This window comes from Erigeron canadensis, chromosome 1, assembly GCF_010389155.1.
Source record: "Erigeron canadensis isolate Cc75 chromosome 1, C_canadensis_v1, whole genome shotgun sequence".
In the NCBI taxonomy this organism is placed as follows: domain Eukaryota; kingdom Viridiplantae; phylum Streptophyta; class Magnoliopsida; order Asterales; family Asteraceae; genus Erigeron; species Erigeron canadensis.
The window spans coordinates 51,675,215-51,696,193 of NC_057761.1; the positions used below are offsets into that span (position 1 = coordinate 51,675,215).

A 20,979-nucleotide genomic window follows, 5' to 3' on the forward strand; every position below is an offset into this window, starting at 1 on the left:
GTTTGCCTTCAGAGAGTGAGGCTTTTTCAGGGATATATGAATGGCAAGGTAGAGATACAGTGACTAGACTCACCCAGTGTGACAGGGAAGTGCTTTTTGCGATTCAATATCAAGATTGCGTTAAAGCTTTGTATGTTCCTGAATCGTATACCTATTCGCAGTTCACAAAGGACGTTGAACAACTATTTAGTACTGGTTTGTATTACTCTGAAGTCTGAACGTTTGTATGACTGGAAACTGACAGAAAACTGGGTTGAGTTATGTCCCTGAGTTCGGGACACTTGTCTTAGGAAGTGGCATTATGATATGGAAAATGGAAAGTGTCTTGAGGTAAGAGTAAGAGTAACAGATAGATGCTAATTAAGTGATGGGCATGAATTGAAGCTAGTAGGTAATTTTAGGTTACAATGTCTTTTACTGCTACTTTACTTGCTTGTTTAGTTGATTCATTGAGAACTTGTACTTCAGTATTAATTGGTACTTTTTTCCATCTTCTCGTTACAAATTTATGATTATAGCATAAAGAAGCCTACTAAGATTTTGAAAGCTGAAATTTGTTCTTCCTAGCTACTTCAGAGATGTATGCACTGAATTACTGAAACTTGTTCCTTACTTTTAATATTCACTTATAAAGAATTTGCATTTTTACTAGGCATAGAGTATATATAATAACAACAAAAGCAGTGAAAACGAAAGAAACATTAATTAAACTTGAATTAAGATATATAGAAAATAACCAACAAGTAGTTCTCAAACATCATCATTAAACGAGAAATAGAAAACTCATAAGTAATAATAAGCAAAAGCAAACGACAGTACGTACGTACTACCACGGATTTCTTTATAATCCTGTCGATCTGCTCATTGGTTTCTTTGATAACAGCTCCTTGATCCTCAACATCATCTCTCACTCGTCATCAACGGCGAGTCGACGACCAGTCAACAACGAAGGTGGTGCGGGCTGAAGAGGCTTAACGTAAACACCAATGGAGTTCACAGAGCCATATATTGAGAACAGTTCCATGAAATCCACCGAAACAACACCTCTGAACGCCACCATACATCGGTCCAAACTCCAAAGTCGTACTTGAATTTATCATTAGGATAATCAGTTCCTCCAAATGGTCCATACTTGTTTTTGTTGGTCTCGAATGCAATTGAAACCAATCGACGATAGAGGTATTCACCACTTACGGATATTAGAAACTCAGAAAGTTCATTAAGTTTTACACATTTAATAAACTTCACAATTGACTTAAAAAAAAAAATACAAAACACTTACTACAAACTACCCTGATGCAAACTTCTTAATTTAACGATTAATTTAAGATTAGAAGAAAAATGCACTTAATTAAGCAAAATTTCTAAGGATACATAAATGATAATCAACAAAATATTAATTGGTTTCCTACTACTTTCCTTCACATCACAATAAATTATTAAGGATAAAGACATTTCATATATAATGCATGGAAAGGCATATATCTTACCGTGTTAAATTTCAAACCAGTAGGATTACCAAATGTGTTTGAAAGCACGTATCTCCCATCCGAATTATACAAAAACTGGATGGAATTGATGCAGTCTCGTTCATGTGAGATAAGAATTTGGACTATGCGAGTCTTGCCACCTTCATCCCACATCGTTCCTTCAACTCCTGGTAGACCAATTAAGCTTTGTCATTCCAGCCATTTGACAATAATGAGAAAAATTAAGTTGATGTTATACAAGCAATCGTACGTTATATATCTTGAAACCGATTAGAGATATGGGTGTTTTGATGGAGTATGATTTTCAAAAATGACCGAGTATATTATTTTATAAGTAAATCGTGGGTGCCGCGAGAAGTTAAAATTAGGTCGAAGCACTTAAAAGTTAGAGAGTAAAAAGTACCGTATGGCGGCATTAATTGGGAACTAGTGTCAAGAAAATATAACGGTTGCATTCAAGGAAATACACAAGAGTTTACACACGATCGAGGTTCCAAGATATCGTTATTATCAATGAAAACATAAATTTGCAATAAAAACTTAAACATTTCATTCATTAGGGGGAAGAAGTGTGTAGAGGGATGGGAGGGGGATCGGCCGCCACTCAAGAGTTTAGTCATTGGCTTTTTTGATGTATATGATTTACAATTGACAAGTATAAATGTATCGTGGGTGAGGTGAGAAGTAAACGGCAAAAGACTAAAATACCCCTAACATGTTTGTCACCTGAGGGCATTAACGGCAAAAATTAACGCCGTATGAACATGGTACCAAAACTGAAAAAAAACACAAAATTCTAAGTATGAAAGCTGTAATTTTTTGAGTTGGAGATTAAAAGTGCAAAAGCTGCCAACTTGAGGTACCAAAAATATAATTTTCTCTAGATTTACAATATTAAACAAAATATTCTTTTATACTAAATATTAGGATTTAAAACTAAGTTCTTTTGAATGATTACTTTATAAAGAAAATAATAGCTCAAGGGCTAAAATGAAATACAAATTAATGGTCTTTTGGAATCATCTTCCCCACATGAGATCTATACATATATATTTGCATATATGTATGTATATACCACATGAAATATTGTTTCTTTCAAAAAAAAAAAGTCGATTTAATTACATAAATCGTCTCTGTCGTGAACTCCCACTTGCAGCTTTCGTCCTTAAGTTCAATAAATTACAGTTTTATTCCAAAAAACTTTGCTCCGTCAATACTTTTGGTCCTGACCATAAACGTCTGTTAAAAAGGAGGTCACGTGTCAGACACGTGATGGGTAATCTCGTAATTTGGCTTGGAGTTCATTACAGATTTCGTCCCTATCGTGAACCATCACTTTCAGCTTTGGTCCTTAGGTTTTAATAATTATATTTTTAGTCCAAAAAGTCTATAAACACAAAAACAAAAATCATAACTTATTTACCAGATTATCATCATCTTTGTCTAACTACAACACCAAATTTATATAAATCTAGAAAAATTTAAATAAAAAAAAAGTTTTTCCCAACAATTATTTAAAATAATTTGATTCATCAAAAATTCATCGAACTAAACAAAATATCTTTAAGATAGATAAAACTCAAAACTTATAATCTTTAAGGATTGAACTCAAGACTTTAGGTAAAACCTGAGATGCTTCTGACCAGTTGGACTAGATGTCATTGGCTTTTTTGATGTATAACATCCTAAAATTTTTAAGACCAATGAAAATTAACTTAGGTTATAGTTTTGACACTAAAATAGTTTACTAGTATTTTATTTTTAGATATGGTGTTTAATCAGTTGGAACCTTAGTGGCTAGCGGGTATAATACCCTTTTATTTTGATAAAAAAACGTGGCTTGGAGTGGGAGTGTCCAGCCATTTCATTCTTGTTGAATCACCTCTTCACTTCTAACCTCACCACTATCTTGATTCTTCTTATTCTTCAATCTAATTCCAAGCTTAATCTTTCAAACAATTCAAGTTTCCATCAAAGATTAATAATAACAATAATTTTATAACATCTAAGAAATTTAAAGGTTAGGGTTTATGCCTAGTGGTGGTAGTTGAAATTTTGAGGAAGGAGGAGAAATTAGGGCTTGAATTCTTGATTTTTGTTCTTGAAACATTAAGGTAATTATCTTATTAATCATAGTTTTAATTATTGTAGAAACTAGGGTTCTTATTATTAAATTGAATTGGAGAAATTAAGAGTTTTCCTTATATTGAGTTAATTGCTATAATACAAGTTAGGGTTATTGAAATTTACCAAATTGGGGGTTTCTAGTTGGGTAACATGAAAGTTTTGATGATTGTTAGTGAAAACGAAATGTGACAGATTTGGGTACTGATCTTATCGTGGGTAAAACTACGTTGTAAATGATGTTTCACTTGTTGAGTTCTAAAAAAAAAATGTAGGTGTATGTGTTAGTTCAAAGTGGCAACTGGAATGAGTTTAAAATATGGAGTAGAACTCGAGTTATTAATTTTTGAAGTGAGTGTGGTCATTCTGAATTTTAAACAAAAACAATTCTATATCAGTTTTTAGGATGAGTAAAACACACTCATATGGGTCAAATCTTGTGTTGATCACTGAAAATAAAATGTACTAAAATGTGTTAAGTAGAAGTGGTCACTGGAATGAGATCAAAATATGGTGTAGAACTCAAGTTATGGTCATTTGAAGTCAGTAAGGTCAAAACTGTTTTGTTAATGAAAACAACAGCAGTGTTGGTTTTTAAAACGACCAAAAGTCATCTTTGAAGGACAATTCACATATTGGTTACTAAAGATAAAATGTAGATAAATGTGTCATATAAATTTGGCCACTGGAATCAAGTAAAAAGATTGAGTAGAACTTGAGATATGCATGTTTGAAGTCAGTTGGTCAAATCTGATTTTTAGCTGAAAAATTAGTCATATTCATGGAAGTTTAATTCCCAATTCTTGAAGATTCAGGACTTTGAACTTTTTGTGTAACATATTTCATATATCCAGAAGTTAAAATAAACTAATGGGATTTTTTCAAAGATTGCTTGGATCATGAACATGTATACAACTTTCCGTTGCGCAAACAGTAAGAAATTTGAGCTGTTGGGTTCAAAGATTTTTCAAAAATAGTAAACGATATCCATAAATTAAGGCAAAAATCATGGAAAAACTAAAGACCTTGAATTTATAGTTTTAAAAATACCATGACCCAAATCTTTGTTCTTAACCATGAAATAATTCATGAGAAACAGTAAAAAATATGAGATTATATGCATCTTGTTGAGTTAAAAAGGATTATTGTGATAATAAGAATGTTGGTGGCTTTTATAGTCAAATATGGAAATGATGCGTTGTGGCAAGTAATTGTATAACCAAATTGTTGTGTTTATGGTTATAGAAATGAAGTTTTGTAATATAAGTCAACTCAATAAAAATGTAAACTTGGGATGTGAATTCGAATTCTTGTGATTTATGACTTGTTGATGATCCTATATGTGTTTGTGATTTGTTGCTAGGTTGAAGCATACATATTTTGTGTTATTGCAGTCATCTTGATTTATGATTTTGGTTGTTGCGCAGGAGGTGAGTTTTCTTGCATACTTTTATATATGTCTTGGGTCAATTACTATATGATGGTAGATTCCGTGTGTGGTAATTGATTTAGCGTTGAGCCTAAGGAATGGCCATAGTCCATGTGGGATATAGCTCATATGGAGCATTGATATTGTTTATTGAGATTGTAATCATTTGCTTATATGGATCAATGTAATGCGTTGGCACAAAGGTGAGTATTATAGATATGGCACGACGGTGTCATAGTCTATATGCAACAGACCTTTGTGGATTGCCCTTCTTCGTGTGTATAAACGTATGCAAGATTATTCATTAAGCTTTGTTTACTTTTTAGTTGTTTACCATTTTTATAGGCTGTTCCGGAAGCGGAAGCCAATTTAAGTAATATAAAGATTGAAGTTTGAAGTTGCTTTATGGATTTTGATTGCTTTAGCTAAATGCGGATAATGGTAACGTTGATAGGACCCGTAGAGACCCCTTTGAACTATTGGCTCATGATACTTTAATTGTTTTGGTATAATTATTGATTACGTCAAGTGTATGAATTAAGAAGTTTTGATTATTTCTTTGAGTCATTTTGTATTTGAAATGTGTTGGATTGTGAGAAATGTATTTTTGGAAAACTCATAATCCGTAACAGGTCTTGACGATGATTTTACGAACTGGTCATGCCGAAATTTCTAATTTTTGTGCATTGCCTTCTATAACGAGTTTTGCTAAATGTATTTGTCGATATTTATAATTGAGTACATTAAAAAAAAAAATCTTATAAAATGATCGAGTCGAGTTTGGTCATTTCAATATTGTAGGTGAGGTGAGAAGTAAAAAAGCAAAACTAAAAAAGTACTTTAAGGCATTGGGGAGTGTCAAGAAAATTAATAGAACGATTGCATATATACTTGCATTGAAGAAAACGGAAAGTTCTCTCATCATCAAGACCATAATTTTTGGTAGGGTAGTATTATTATTTGCTATCCAGATTTAAATAAGGAATTATCAAAATATAACCAACTGAGTAGTTCGAGTTATACGAGTAACTTATATTGTGTCATTTCCCTTATGGCCTTATTTAAAATCTTGATACATATAGTCTGATCAACAACATGTCGGTTGATAAGAATGCGAGGGGTGCTTTGTTCAAAACCGAGAAAGTAATTAATCGGAAAATATAAATGAATCGGTTGTTAAACAAAATAAAATATAAATATAAATGAATCTGAATAGCAAACCACATCAACGAGTGAATACGGATTAAATATTGTTGGAAAAATAACATAGAAATTAAGAGGAAGTGGATTCATTTTCATATGGTCTTTATTGGGTAAAAACACTTTTGATGTATCAAAACTTAATCTTGATCAAGGTAAAAGAAAAGAAAGCTCGCTCCAAGATATGACCAAGTAAAAGTAGCATATCAGTGTGTAGCCTTTCATGTAGAGGTGGTAATTAATAGTGTAAATTGAAGACCATGATTGCATATATCTCAAAGGTAGAGGGTTACATCACCAGATAAAAGTCAACCCGACCACTGATAGGAGCCCCGCTAATTTCTCGTTCAGATTTGTCATTACAGACATGGGGGCCCGCAATATTAGCGGCGACGTCGCCACTAATACCCTCTGTGGCGGGGTTACACATTTTCCCCTGGTGGGGTTACACATCCCGATCTCAAAACACAAGGTAGGTAGTCTAGTATAGAATAATCAAAGTAATCTTTATATATACTAAAAGACAACTGACCTAATGACTTATTAACCAATCACAGCTCTCGATTTTATCAAATTGATTTTTGATAATGTCATTATTTAATTTTAACAAAATTTTATTTAATTAATATATTATATATAGGTAATTAAATATATAAAAAAAAAAAAAGTCGAGGAGATATATGTTTCACTGATATACATATTTAGATAAATACAATATCAAACCCATTATCTACCTAATTTATATCTTTAATTACTTAAACCTAATACAAGTATATAATATTAAAGTATGTATATATTCTAACGTTAACATATATGAAAAGGTTGGTAAGATCGAAGATTACTTTCATTGTTATAAATGTTCTTTGTATATATTTAGATTAATTAATAACCTAAAATATATATAAAAAACAATGTAGTATTACATCTTCATGTCGAAAAGAAAAGAAACTAAAAATCATGTTTGGTATACATTCCAAGACAACAAAAATAAGAAAATCAACTTTTGATTTTTGATATTCAAAATCTAGAAAAATTTGTTGTTTGTTGGATGTGTTATTGAATATTTCTTTCAATCTGTACATAATTTGTAAAGTATAATTTTTGCCTATTTTGTGAATTATTAACATGATAATTATTTTGATGTAAATTAGAAAGTGGTGGAAGACTTTAATCGTGTAAATATTTAATATTTAATCGTGAATAATATACGTACATAAACCACAAATCATATAACAACAAAACTTATACTTAATGCAAAACTTGATCAATATGAAAATCAGAAACATCGAACTCTAACATTTTAAAGTATTTAACAATAATAATAATGTTTTTTTATAATAGAGTTTTATTATGTCTTGCGAAAATTCAGGAAGGACAGTTATTGATAAATAAAATATTACTTTTTATGCATGCAATAAGCTGTTAATGACAATCTTTATGACTGTCATTATTAGGACAAAAGTAATTCATAAAACACCTTTACAATATTAATATTTATACTTCTTGATCATAAAATAAGATGATATAGTTCACTTTTTATTCCGTGGATATACACGGGCTAAAATCTAGTTAATTATTACTTATAAAGTTCACTTAGTAATTAATTTGAAAAACTATACAGAATATATAATGCATGTCCCCTTCATAAAGCATTTGCATTGTTACTACGTACTAGGTAGACAAGGAAGTGAAAATGCACCAACAACAAACATTAAACTTGAATAAAAAAGATAACCCAGCTAGAATTAAGTTCGCAAACATCATTAGACAGGAAAGAGAAAACTTACTCGTATTAGTAATGAGATCCTTCAACTCCTGGTAGACCAAGTTTTATCATTTCATCAGACATTCCACGTACACTTATTATTAATGAGATCGATCCATCCAGAAGATGTTACAACAACTTATACAGTAGTTTTTATTCCTGAGATTAATTATGTGTAGCCACTAGCCAGTATGATTCAGATCGAAATGAGTTTATAGTACCATGGTTGAGGTGACAAGTTAAAAAGGGTCAAGGAAAAAGTAATTAAAAAGTAGTAGTAGCTAGGCATATATATTGGGGATGGACTCGTGTCAAGCAAGAAACTAGAACAGTTTGCATTGCATTGAAGGAAATGAAGACTTTTTTTTTTTTTTTTTCTCTCTGTCTCATCAAATCAAATACGAGTAGTCGAGTACCATATCTTTTTTTAAACAGCAAATCATCGATCAATACCGAATATGCATGGGAAAAGTTCACTCTCATTTCCAGTCAAGAGTTCTAATCCAACCACAAAATTTGCCAAATCCAACCAGAGTTAAATGATCTCCCCCCTCCCAATGCGCGCATGACCCTCACCAAGTCAAATATGTTAAAAAGTACGTATATGTTACATTATCTATACGTGTTTTTTATTTTTATTTTCACAAACTACAAGTAGCAGTATGTTAAATATTGCACATTGATATTGTTCGTCTAATTAATACAGTAAATTGCTAAGCATATATACCTGTAAATTTGGGAATTTTACATTTTAAGAAAATTTATATATAAAATTTTTTATAAATGTTGATAACTAGATAATGAATTCCGCGCTTAGCTGTGGTTAATTTTCATATATTAGTTCATGTTAACAATAATTTAATTAACATGTATATATTGATCGAATACATTTTAGTGAACATAACTGACCATCAATATATATCTGTGATTGCTTTGTATCTAACCAAATCTTTTGAAATATCAAATTTGACAAAGTCTAAACTTACATGTAAATATCTTCTACTCCGTATTACCTTAATATCGACTGCTCCCGACGAAGAGCCCCATCGACGGGATGCTAACAATAGGGTCACCGTAGACGACCCTATTGTGGCAAGCCTTATCACTAAATAATGTAAAAGCATATATACACGGAAAAATAATATAATGCATGTAATTAAGTAACCTTGGATTAAAAGTCATTTGATCAAATTATTAATATATAGACGCAAGTAAAAATAGACTATAACAACAAAAACGGTGAAAACGAATGAACCATATTTAGGAATTCCAAAATTAACATATAACTAAACGAGAAACAGAATACCGATCATATTATATACGTACTTAACCAGTTAAAAAGCAAACAACATGCTTCTACCAATTAAAAAACAGCTAGCTAGTTTAATTAAAATCCTACATATCTGATAATTACTAGTTAATTATATATTAATTTGATAAGCAGCTAGCTAGGTAGCCAGCCAAGTGCAGGCCGGGTAGATAATATAGAGCTACTCGTGTTGAGTCGTCAAGATAGATGATCATGCGGGGGCGGGGGCGGGGGGCTCAAGGGTCTTAACATAAACACCAATGGAGTTGACGTGGCCATTGAGAACGGTTCCATGGAATCCACCGAAAAAACACTTTTGATCATTCCCGCACATGGGCCCAAAGTCGTACTCGAATTTATCGACGGTGAGACGGTCGATGGTTGTCCCACCAAACGGCCCATACGACTTCTTGTTGGTGTGAAATGTGACGGAAACCAATCTACGTTTCACGTATCCACCACTTAGGCATATTAGAAACTCTGACGGTTCATCAATCAACACCTATACATATATATATTATATAATAATAATAATGTTCGTTCATTCTTTTTGTTAATTTACAATTAGTTAATAAGAATTAATTACCGTGTGGAATCTGAAACCAGAAGGGTTGCCAAAGGTGTTGGAAAGCACGAATTGGCCATCAGAATTGTTGATGTACAAAAACTGGATGGAATTGATGCAACCTTCTTGATGTGATATCAGGATTTGGACTATGCGAGTCTTGCCACATTCATCCCACACCGGTCCTTCAGCTCCTGATAGACCTATTTTCACCATTTTATTAGCAGCGGCCATAATTGATCCTGATCACAATTTTAATTGTTAATGATTAACGAGTTCGACAGAGAAATTAACTAAGTTATATAATAATTTAATTTTATTCTTGAAATTAATCAATGTGAAGAGAGATATATGTGTACCTGTTTTGATGATGGAGCACCATATGTATTCTTGAAATTAAGGATTTGACTGGTCAAAGATAAGCCTGTTTTTGCCAGCATACTGCGTTGATTCCCTGTGCAAGATATCTGTGCGCACATAGCTACTGTATTTGCGTTGTTGGCTGGCCCTGTAGACATGCGCTTCCCAACGCCTGATCAAATCAAACCCGGCCATCTATATTTATAGACTTCTTTTTTCTCTTTTGTATAAATGGATCATTATTTATTGGCTTTCTACCAAAATCAAAAGTAAATCATTATTCATAAATTTGAACATAACTTGTCCATAAACGTACGATTAAAACTAGCTCACGTGATTCGCACATGTGGGTAATCTTGTAAATTGACTTAATAATACCAAGGGTTAATTACAGAAATCGTCCCTGTTGTGGATCATCACTTGCAGCTTTCATCCCTAACTTTCAAAAATTACAGTTTTAATCCAAAATTTTTATCCTCGATTTACATGAAAAGTAACATTTACACACAAAAAAGATCCTAATTATTTAACTTCCTCAATTTACCTTTTATTATTATTATTATTATTATTATTATTATTATTATTATTATTATTATTATTATTATTATTATTATTATTATTATTATCATCTTCGTTTTTAAGTGTTTATGGTTTTTAAGTGATTGATATCTTTTTTTACTTTAATTTTTATTTATGTTTTGAGTACTTATAAAAACAAATTAGAATCAAGAATAATAAAGATGATGAGATTTTTTAAAACTTTTTTTTTTGTTTGTGAGTTAATTGTATATAAAGAATAGATCTAATATATATAAGTGTATAATTAATATGACAGTGATGGGATTTAAATTTAATTTTCATTAGATTTGTCTTTATTAATTTTGGATTAAAATTGTGTTTGATTTTTGATTTGGGATTGTATCTGTGTTATATGTTATGCATTAGAAATCTAAATGATTTTGTGTTTACTTTTCATTTGAGATATTTGATTTTGGACCAAAACTATAATTTGAGAAAATTAGGGATGAAAGTTGCAATTGACTATCCACAACAAAGATGATTTCTGTAATTAACTCTAAGTATTATTAAGTCAATTTACGAGATTACCCATCACGTGACCTGGTTTTAAACGGACGTTTATGGCTATTACTAAAACTGTTGACGAAGCAAAGTTTTTTGGACTCAAATTGTAATTTTTAAAAGTTAGAGATGAAACCTGCAAGCTGGGTACCACGACATGGATTATTTATGTAATTAACTCTTTTCAAAATTATGTGGATATTAATAGTGAATATTGTCTGAAAAGGGGGTAATTTTTTTTTTTTTCCAAAAATGAGAAGGGTTGAGATTTCTTAAAGTTATAGTAACTTTATAGGTAAAATTAAGATAATCTCAACTATTGAATTAATATCAAAAGTTGAGATTTAAAAATGATTTTTTAATCTTAACTATTGATTTTAATTCAATGATTCACATTCATCAATTTTACCTATAAAATTGATATTAAGTTTAGGGAATCTCAATCCAAGTGAGAAACGGTCATTCACCGTTAGTGTGTAATTTTATTGTCCCCCAAATTCTTCATATAAGGTCCTTTGGGCTATTAAATAAATGGGCCGATGGCAGAAGAAAGTGATAATAATGAAACTTGCTTAACATTTTTATTCGAAATTGGTACACTTGGTCACCCATATATGGTCTTTGGAATATAAAAAGAGCATTTCGATAGAACATAAATATATAAAATAAACAGTCATATAAATTTGAACATAACTTGTCCATACATACATGCCAATATGCCATACATTATTCATAACAGCTACGAAATCTTACAAGCCTAATCACTCATTATCACTTGCAACAAACGCTAATTTGTTCATGTTATTTGATGTTGAGTTCGGAAAGCGAGTCAATGGGATTGGATTCAACCTGTTCCTCGTTGGGTTCTTGTTCGTTGATATGCGAATCGACAGGTTTGACTTGAGCAAGTGATGTTATGGGGTTAATGTAGATTCCAATGGCATTCACGGACGAGCTGAGAACACTTCCATGAAATCCTGCAAAGAAAGCCCCTGGTCCGAATTCATAGTTGAATTTATCATAAGTAGATGGGGCTAGAGCTGCAAATTCAGGAGGATCACCGGTTTTTTTGGTCATTCCAAATGGTCCATACATGCGTTTATTGCTTCCAAAAGCAATTGTAACAAGACCTTGGTAGTCATATAAACCACTCATTGATGTTAAAAATTCTGATGGGTAATCAAATGTTACCTGTTTTACCAGATATGCACAAAACGTACTCTTTTATCAGGTTAATTAGAGTAAAAAGCATTATAATTATATATTGGTATCAAATGTTTACTTATAATAGATTAGTTTCTTTTAGACATAGGGATGGTAATACTCTAAATACTCACAATATTAAATTTCCAACCATTGAGTTGTCCATGGATTTCTGAATGACGCACGTCCCCTTTTTGATCAACATATGCAAATTGGAACGAATTTATCTTTCCTTCTTCATGTGAAATCAGAATTTGCACTATTCCGGACTTCCCACCTTCGTCCCAAGCATCTCCTTTCATCCGTTTCGGATTCAGTTTCATCATTTTTCCCTTCGACAATGAGAAATATACCATAAAGAGATAATTAAAGAGAGTAAGCTAATTAAGTTGTTAGCGATTTTCTTTTTTAGATGATAACGTGCACATGTACAGGAAACTATAATCACAATAAAAAATTAACTATAGCTAGCTAGGCCGAATTATAACAAAGTGAGATGATGATAAATCGAAAACTTTGATCATAAAACTGCAAATTTAAGAAATACATGGTTATTTATTTTGTAACAATACAACGTAAAAATATCAAACGATCGATAATAGACTTTTTGGTTTCATGTATCTAGAAAATAAGATCATAAGAAAAAACCTTGGAACACATTACATTTTAAAGTAAATGGTATGCTGAATGTCGTATACAGATTTAATGAAATTAGAGGCGATTGGTGCGAATGCTGAATGTTTATCTGAACTACAAACTACAAGAATCGAAATTATATGGAAATTGGTTTACCTGAACTCCGGATATTAGAGGCGATTGGTGCGAATGCTGAATCTTTGGGACTGTTGACTTCTGATTCAAATATCTGTTAAACATAAAATATATATAGCTCTATACTTGGTGTAATCTCAACTTTTTATTTGTTAATATTGTATTCAATAAGAGATGTGATTCTTACACAAAAATATTTGGCCATACGAAAAGTAAACGCGGAAGACCATCAACTTGTGAAAGGAGAAAGGCATAACCAAATGACCTTAGTAGACAAGTTGGTAGATTCTATCAATTAAACTAAAAGAGGTTGTAAGATAGAAAGGACACTTAATTAGGTAACTAAAGAAAAAAAATATGGTTATTCTTCCTAAATATCCTTTGATAATATTCAAAATAAGAAATGACAGACATTAGATAATTAAAATGTATATTATCATGTGGGAATTTTATTTTTACCTTTTGTTTTTTTCTTTCTATTTAAATAATTGTTCCTTTCTTTTCTTCTAATCAAGACTAGGTCCGAATATATATTGAAAATCAATCAGGTATATGATGTAACTACTGCCCTAACGGTTTATTGAACCAAATTCGTTAAAAATCATTCCATTTCTCCGAACTTAACCATGAAAGCCATAAAAACTCTGATGAATAATCAAACGTTACATGTAACTATACGACAATATGACATACCAGGCCACCAGGGTCCAAGAGAGTGACGAACTGATAAGAATTCGCCACTTGTGGAAACAGAAGTACAGAACTCAAGATGATCAAAACCATGGAAAACAATATAAGATCAAAGTGACATGTAAGGTTATTAAGATCTTGATTGTTATTGTCAGATAATTTATATAAATTGTCAAATATAAAAATCAAACTTTAAAGAAAATAACAAAATCTAACACCCAACACTTTCAAGATAGTAGCTTGACAACAGCAATGCAATATAAAACAGAGATCATGGATTCCAATCCAGCCTTCATGTCACTTTAACCATTGTATTACTAATTTTTTTTGAATGGAAACCGTAGTATTCCATAACTTACCTTTTTTTAGAAAAAATCTACACAATGAGCACAGCATATGAAATCTATGATAGGTGACTAGGTGCTGTGTGGCACAACATAACTTACCTTTCCCTTAATTCAGGATAGAAAAGGGTATTTTTTTTTGTTGTAAAAATGACAATTTGCTAAAAATACTATGATTGAAACAATATGGCTGAAATAGATAGCCTAAAACAGAAGTTACGATTTCCAACTTCTTTATACATCCAGAAATCAAAAGATTTTCATGTATCGTTTTTGCTAAACAGAACATTCCAATTTGATTCTACGTAAAAGTAAAAGGGACAACCAATGTCTAGGGCAGAAGTAATGAGGCACTAGAGTTCATATCCAAAAAAATAATTGTCACAAACAAGACAGATGATTCAGTCACTTCTCTTAGTGTTAACTGGGGAATTCCGCTCTGTCAGCATTTTCACGACATTAACCAGAGCTCGCAGTCGGTCCCATACATTGAGTCCATAGAGAGCCTCCACAAGTGACTGCTGAAACTCGAAGCAGTTTTCTGCAACGGGATACTAGAGTTCGAGTAGAAAAGAAGTTAGTTCCCACATAAGCTTTTACCCAGCTAGTAGACATTGCATTTTCTATTCATTAAACTTATGAATGGGTCACTGTCAGACATATTAAATAGGTCAAATAGAACTTTTAGCTAAAATGTAATCTGGTCAAACATGTTGAATTGTTTTAATTCACCCAAAGAATGATTTATACTATTAATGTAATAATCTTGTTTCTGTAATCATAATTAAGTAATTAACTATATGAAAAATAAAATCATGAATAGACTAACGTTTCCAGGTCAGCCCATTATGTCCCGCTTTAACCCAACCCCGTTTTGACTGGCCCATCCTGTCATCTCTCTAATATCTACTCCGACACAAAAAAGGAATATAACATATTAACATGATGTGCTATCTTTATTCAACATTTCTTTCAGATAAGATGCTTTTCTAAATCTGAAAAGCATCCCATGAGAACTATAACATTTTTTCCTCCAGGAAATTCTCAAAAACCGATAAAACAATGGAAGTTGATTGGTTATATACGTGAGTATACGAAGAATAAAAATTGAAAAGGCTAAACCATCAAAGCATAGAAAGTAAGGTGGTATCTATTAGCCCATATAAACTGTGTCAAACATGATTCCTATCCAACTTCTAATATAAAAAGGTTTATGAGGTTTGATGCATATTAAAACACTTTGAATCACTTTCAAGCCATTACTCATTCAACCCATCTGCATTGTTTTCTAAATTGAGCTAATTTTTAAGTTGATCATAAATGATAAAACATCACCTGAATCGACACATTAAGTAAATGGACTAAAATTGCCAACTGTAAATCTCTTGCTAGGAAGAACTAAGAGCATTTGAATAGCAAAGTATTACCTGGATCGGCTTTGGAATTTTGGTTTTAACCAAAGGCCACCATCTATCCTCCACTACTGATTTCACAAGACAGCAAGCACGCAACCCTTCAATGCCAGCAAACCGTCCAAATCCACTGTCTTTCACACCACCAAAGGGGAGAGACTGTCGTTAAAGAAAAAACATCCATTAAAATAAGATGTAAACTACCTTTGAATAGTACAGATTCGATTTTTACATCAGTTACTTTTGGTTACATCTGCTCAAGTCTAGTAGAGTTAGGAGTAAAACCAGCCAAGATGCAAGTGAAATCTTCATTCAATAACAGGCTAGAACAGAAGATAACACCGGATAGGCAGATAACTAAAACAAGTACCTTAAAATCGCAAAAACTACGTTTCCATAAATATAAATATACCTGACACATGTAATTGGAAGCAAAGTCATTAATAGCAGCAACTCCACAATGTAATTGTGACGCTATGGCTCTGGCACGACGCTGACTGCCAGAAAAAACAGCACACCCAAGCCCATATTTTGAGTCATTTGCTAGCATAATAGCCTCCTCATCAGAGCTAAACTTCATTATTGGCATGATTGGTCCAAAAGCCTACACATGTAATTACAAAATGAAAAAATGAAGTCGAAACCAAACTTTTAAACATATAAATAAAGGGAAAATTATCCGTACTGCAGACTTTACCTAAGCTTAGGTACTGTCACTTTAAAGAAGTTACAAATTAAACATTTGAATTTGATAAACATACATAGCCCCCCCCCCCCCCCCCCCTTGAAATTTACATAACCTCCCCCTGAATTTTACATAATCCCCCCTGCTTTACCTAAGATAGGTACTGCATGCTTTACCTAACCTTTCATAATTTTCCGTCTAAAAATGATAAGTTAAGAAGCCGTGTTACTTACTTCCTCTTGCATCAACCTCATCTGGTGGTTGACGTTCACAATGACGGTAGCAGGGAAGTACTGATCAACAGCCCCTTCACTAATATTTCTCACGCTCCCTCCACCAACAATCTCAGCTCCTTTGTCTAAAGCATCATTTATGAGGCTTTGAAGCCTTTCAGAATGATCTTGCATGCAAATGGCACCCATGTCATACTTTCCAGACTGGGGTGGACCCTGTATAAACTAGTTGTGTTAACTCTGATTTAAAATAAAGCTAAACTAAAAGGAAACATGAGAAAAGTTGATCAGAATGTATTAATTAAGCATGCTTCATAGATCATTAGATTCAGTTCTGACAAGCTATTAAACAGCTGTAACAGCAACTTGTGCAACTTATATTCATATAAACTAGACAGAGCATAGGAGAATACGTACAGCTGTAACAGATTTAACGATCTTGACTACTGCAGCTACAAATGCAGAATAGACATCCTTGTGAACATAAAATCTCTCTGCCCCGGCACAATTCTGTCCACTTGATTGTAAAGCAGCTCTAACAGCAACTTGTGCAACCTATATTCAACGTGAAGTAACTATTAAACTATTGATGATACCATCATAATATAGACCTGAAGTCATTCACTCATACATGAGGCACATCCACATCTTCACACACAATAAATGGATCTTTTCCACCAAGCTCAAGTGTCACGGGTATCAATGTGTCAGCAGCCTTTCTCATTATCTGCATTTACAGATACTAGTCACAGAACACCTCAAAAATATTGTATATGATTTCCGGACACTTACTAAGATTAGAAATCATACCATTTTACCAACACCTGGAGATCCAACAAATATCATTTTGTCAACCGAGGACACCAATGCTTCTCCAGTCTCAGCAAACCTGGCAAAAAAAACTGTATATTATAATTTCCCAAGGCAACACATACTAAGATTAAAAACCATAACATTCTACGAAACATAGTGATCCAACATATATCATTTTGTCAGCTGAGGCTTACCCAGTAATTACTTCAACAAGATTTTCAGGAGCTCCTACAGCTGCAAGGGCACTTTGTAGAATCCGCACATAGAAACATCCAGACCAGCTTGCATGTTCAGAAACCTGCAAAAGCCGATAAGATCATTTCACTTCAGGCGAAGTACGAGATTCTCTTTTCAGAGGTAAATACTTTCATCCTTGAACCAAGTACCTTCACGACTATGCCGTTACCAGAGAATACAGCTGCCAAAACTGGATTAAATAAGTTGTGAAACGGATAGTTCCATGATACTATAGCTCCAACTACACCAAGGGGATAAAATTCCACCCTGGATGTCTTGTGAAGCATTGATCTTCCACACGATCTAAGAAATACCAAAATACAAGCATAATCGATCTTCAGTTATATTATTACAAACTTTCTTAGTTATTACAAAACTCAGCAAGCCATTGAATTGAAGTAGACATGGAAATGACGATTGTGATGATTGTTTAGCTTATTGATACACAAAGGCTACTAATCCCTATCATATATACTAAATGTGAAGAGAGAAAATGTAATACCTGTATTCTGGCTTTAGCCACCTCTCACCCTCTGCAAGAAGCCATGTAATCTTCTCACACGTTGTCATTATTTCTCCCATTGATGCATCCACCATTGTCTTTCCAGTATCACGTGATGAGATTCTATATATAAAAATAAGTTACCCTCACTTGAAAAATCTGGAGCTTAGCTAGTACAAAAGATGGTATGCTCAAAAGTGAAATTATAACCCATTCATCATACATTTTAAAAAGATTCCTTACTCGCATATAAGCTCTTGATGTTCAATAATGTACTTCAAAAGTATACGCAAGAACTGACGCCTTTGCTTGAAGCTACTCTTTGCCCACACTTTCTGAGATTTCCTAACCTGTGCCACTCGCTCCTTGACCTGAGCATATTTGGGTGATCATTGCAACAGTTATATAGCTAATTAAGCATGCAGGGGAATACATGTTTAATATCAACAGTTACAGCACTTGCTAAAAATGAAAAACTATAGCCCAAGGCTCGGATTTATACTACGAAAAGGCAATAATGATGACATTCACGATTCTCAAAGTCCTACAATATGTAACAGCCATCCAAGATGCTACATACTCATTGCTAAAGATGCTCTTCTCTAAAGTCTAACCTCATCAGCCTTCAGTGCAGGAGAGTACCCTAGATACTTCATCGTTGCAGGCTCATAGCATTGGACTTTGTCAGTTTGTCTTCTTGAGGGTATCTATGATATAAAAATTCAAAAAGGTGAACAGTAAGAGTTTCATATCTTAAGAACTCACAGAAACTGAATGTAAATTAACTTGAAGGATCATAGTTATTCTTCAAAATACAATTTACATTGGTTGTGCAATGTCAAGAGCTCTTAAGAAGGAACTTACATAAATGAAGCTATTCTCTTTTGGTTGCCCATCATCTATAACTGTTATAAATCCAATACATGTAACATGTTAGAGATTCAAAAAACATACATCAAAAGGGATCATCTACATTATAAAATATATATAAAAAACACTTATTTAGGTTTACACATAGCCAATGGGAAATCAAAAGGATATGGCAAGCGCAGAATAAGTACATACCAATTCAAATACTAAGGCCAATTTACATAGACATATATTGAAAAAGTATGATTCATGAAGCGTGGTGTGGCTATTATGAACTGAAAAAACCTTTTTACCCCCTAAAAAAGAGTGTGATGTGCTTTCTAATGGAAAGTGAGCTTGTGTACCGTGTTATCTTTTCTGCCATTCACTCTATGAGATGTTAGAAAATGTATATGGATGCCTACAAGTCCATCGGTTCTTCCAAGATACACATTGTGACTTCATTCTACTGAACTCAACTCGAGAAAAGATCTACTGATATGTCTTACTAAGCTTGTTTATGCTTCTTATTAGTTGCATTGGTATTCCATCTCATATAAAGTGGCACGTGATATGGCTCTCACAATCAAACATACAAACTTTTCAAACTAAACATTTTTTACTATTTTGTTACATTTCTAACAACCAATCACTATCAGAACAAATGGTGACCGCTATAAACTATTTGTCACCCCCGGTTTATGCAAACATCAAGCTAGTGTTATATAAATAATTTACCGTCCTTTCATACTTTAAGATCCTAACACCACCAATCGAGATTCCCAAATTCGAGGTCGAAAGGTTCTAACCTAGCGGAACATAACAATTCCCAAAAATAAACATAAATATAAAAATGTGACCCTTCCCCTTGTGCCATCATTCTTAATATAAATCCAATATTTGAAAAGTAAAGTCATAAAATAGGAATGTCAAAAAAAAAAAAAAAAAAACAGAATCTATTGTTAAAATCATCCAAAAAACACACATATATCTACACGCCAGATGCATGCATTTTATATCAATCAATTATTAATCAACCAACTGTATATATATGTGTATATATATAAATAACTACATATAGAAATAACAAATAATGATAGTTATACAGTGATCTTAAGTAGAGCTTAAAAAAAAAAAGAAACAGAAAGTGTACCATCAGAAGTATCAACATCGATAGAAGGAACATTAGAAGGAATGAGCATCAGTAAAAATTTACAAATCACAAATGCAAATGCAATCACCATCACCGCCCACACTAACCCCATTTCTGATCTTCCGATTATTTTTTTAAACAACTGATTATTATTTATTAATATCTATCAATGAGTAGTGGAGAAACTGGAACAAGTTTTATTATTATTTCTTGTTGACATTGAATTGAATATATGGAGGGGGTTTTTGGGAGGGTGGGTTTTTGTTGTTTTGATGTGTGTAAGGGAAAAAGAATAGATTCTTCTTCACTATGTAGCAAGCAAGAAAAGAAGGAAGAAATGTGACTCTTTGTAAACCTGTTTACTAACTAATACCCTGGTTTTCTCTCCTTTTTTACCATCATGCCACTATTACTAGATCCATATTCCATACCACCTTTATTTTTTATTTTCTATTTATTTTTTTAAGTGAATTTCTTTTGAGAATTTCAAGTCACGATTTTTGAGCTATTGAAAACTCACAAATAAAAAAGAACGCGAGAATAATTCCTGACCATTCATTTTCTCCTATTTTCTCTATCTTCTATAAAATATGTAAATTCATCCAAATCATTCAAATGTTTTATGTCACAAACCGTAAATCGTTAGATGAAAAAAAAAAGTATGAGTAGTCTTAAAATTTTGTCCTTTTTCATTAAAGATGCAATTCGATATACTTTTGACGACTTTCTAATTTTCGTTTTCTTTTTGATACTTACACATAACCT

The 20,979-nt window shown here is 32.5% G+C and overlaps 2 protein-coding genes and 1 pseudogene across 2 annotated transcripts; all 3 read right to left on the reverse strand.

Annotated features, from left to right (window-relative positions):
- Window positions 1-907: 907 nt before the first annotated feature.
- LOC122594558 lies at window positions 908-10,437 on the reverse strand (annotated as a pseudogene).
- Window positions 10,438-11,979: 1,542 nt separating this feature from the next.
- On the reverse strand, window positions 11,980-13,529 carry LOC122585466 (inactive protein RESTRICTED TEV MOVEMENT 1-like). The gene is made up of 4 exons (XM_043757593.1): window positions 13,484-13,529; window positions 13,318-13,390; window positions 12,660-12,857; window positions 11,980-12,513 (listed from the first exon to the last, which is right to left on the reverse strand). Exons 3-4 carry the CDS (start codon window positions 12,849-12,851, stop codon window positions 12,124-12,126), a joined length of 582 nt encoding a protein of 193 aa, XP_043613528.1. The 5' UTR covers window positions 12,852-12,857; window positions 13,318-13,390; window positions 13,484-13,529; the 3' UTR covers window positions 11,980-12,123.
- A 1,017-nt stretch (window positions 13,530-14,546) lies between these two features.
- LOC122606729 (aldehyde dehydrogenase 22A1) lies at window positions 14,547-20,523 on the reverse strand. Its single transcript, XM_043779591.1, has 14 exons — window positions 20,215-20,523; window positions 19,077-19,117; window positions 18,827-18,919; window positions 18,456-18,583; window positions 18,213-18,335; window positions 17,860-18,013; window positions 17,668-17,771; window positions 17,471-17,549; window positions 17,292-17,387; window positions 17,078-17,215; window positions 16,661-16,876; window positions 16,155-16,346; window positions 15,758-15,901; window positions 14,547-14,884 (listed from the first exon to the last, which is right to left on the reverse strand). The coding sequence occupies exons 1-14, from the start codon at window positions 20,324-20,326 to the stop codon at window positions 14,732-14,734; spliced, it is 1,773 nt and encodes a 590-aa protein (XP_043635526.1). The 5' UTR covers window positions 20,327-20,523; the 3' UTR covers window positions 14,547-14,731.
- Window positions 20,524-20,979: the final 456 nt, after the last annotated feature.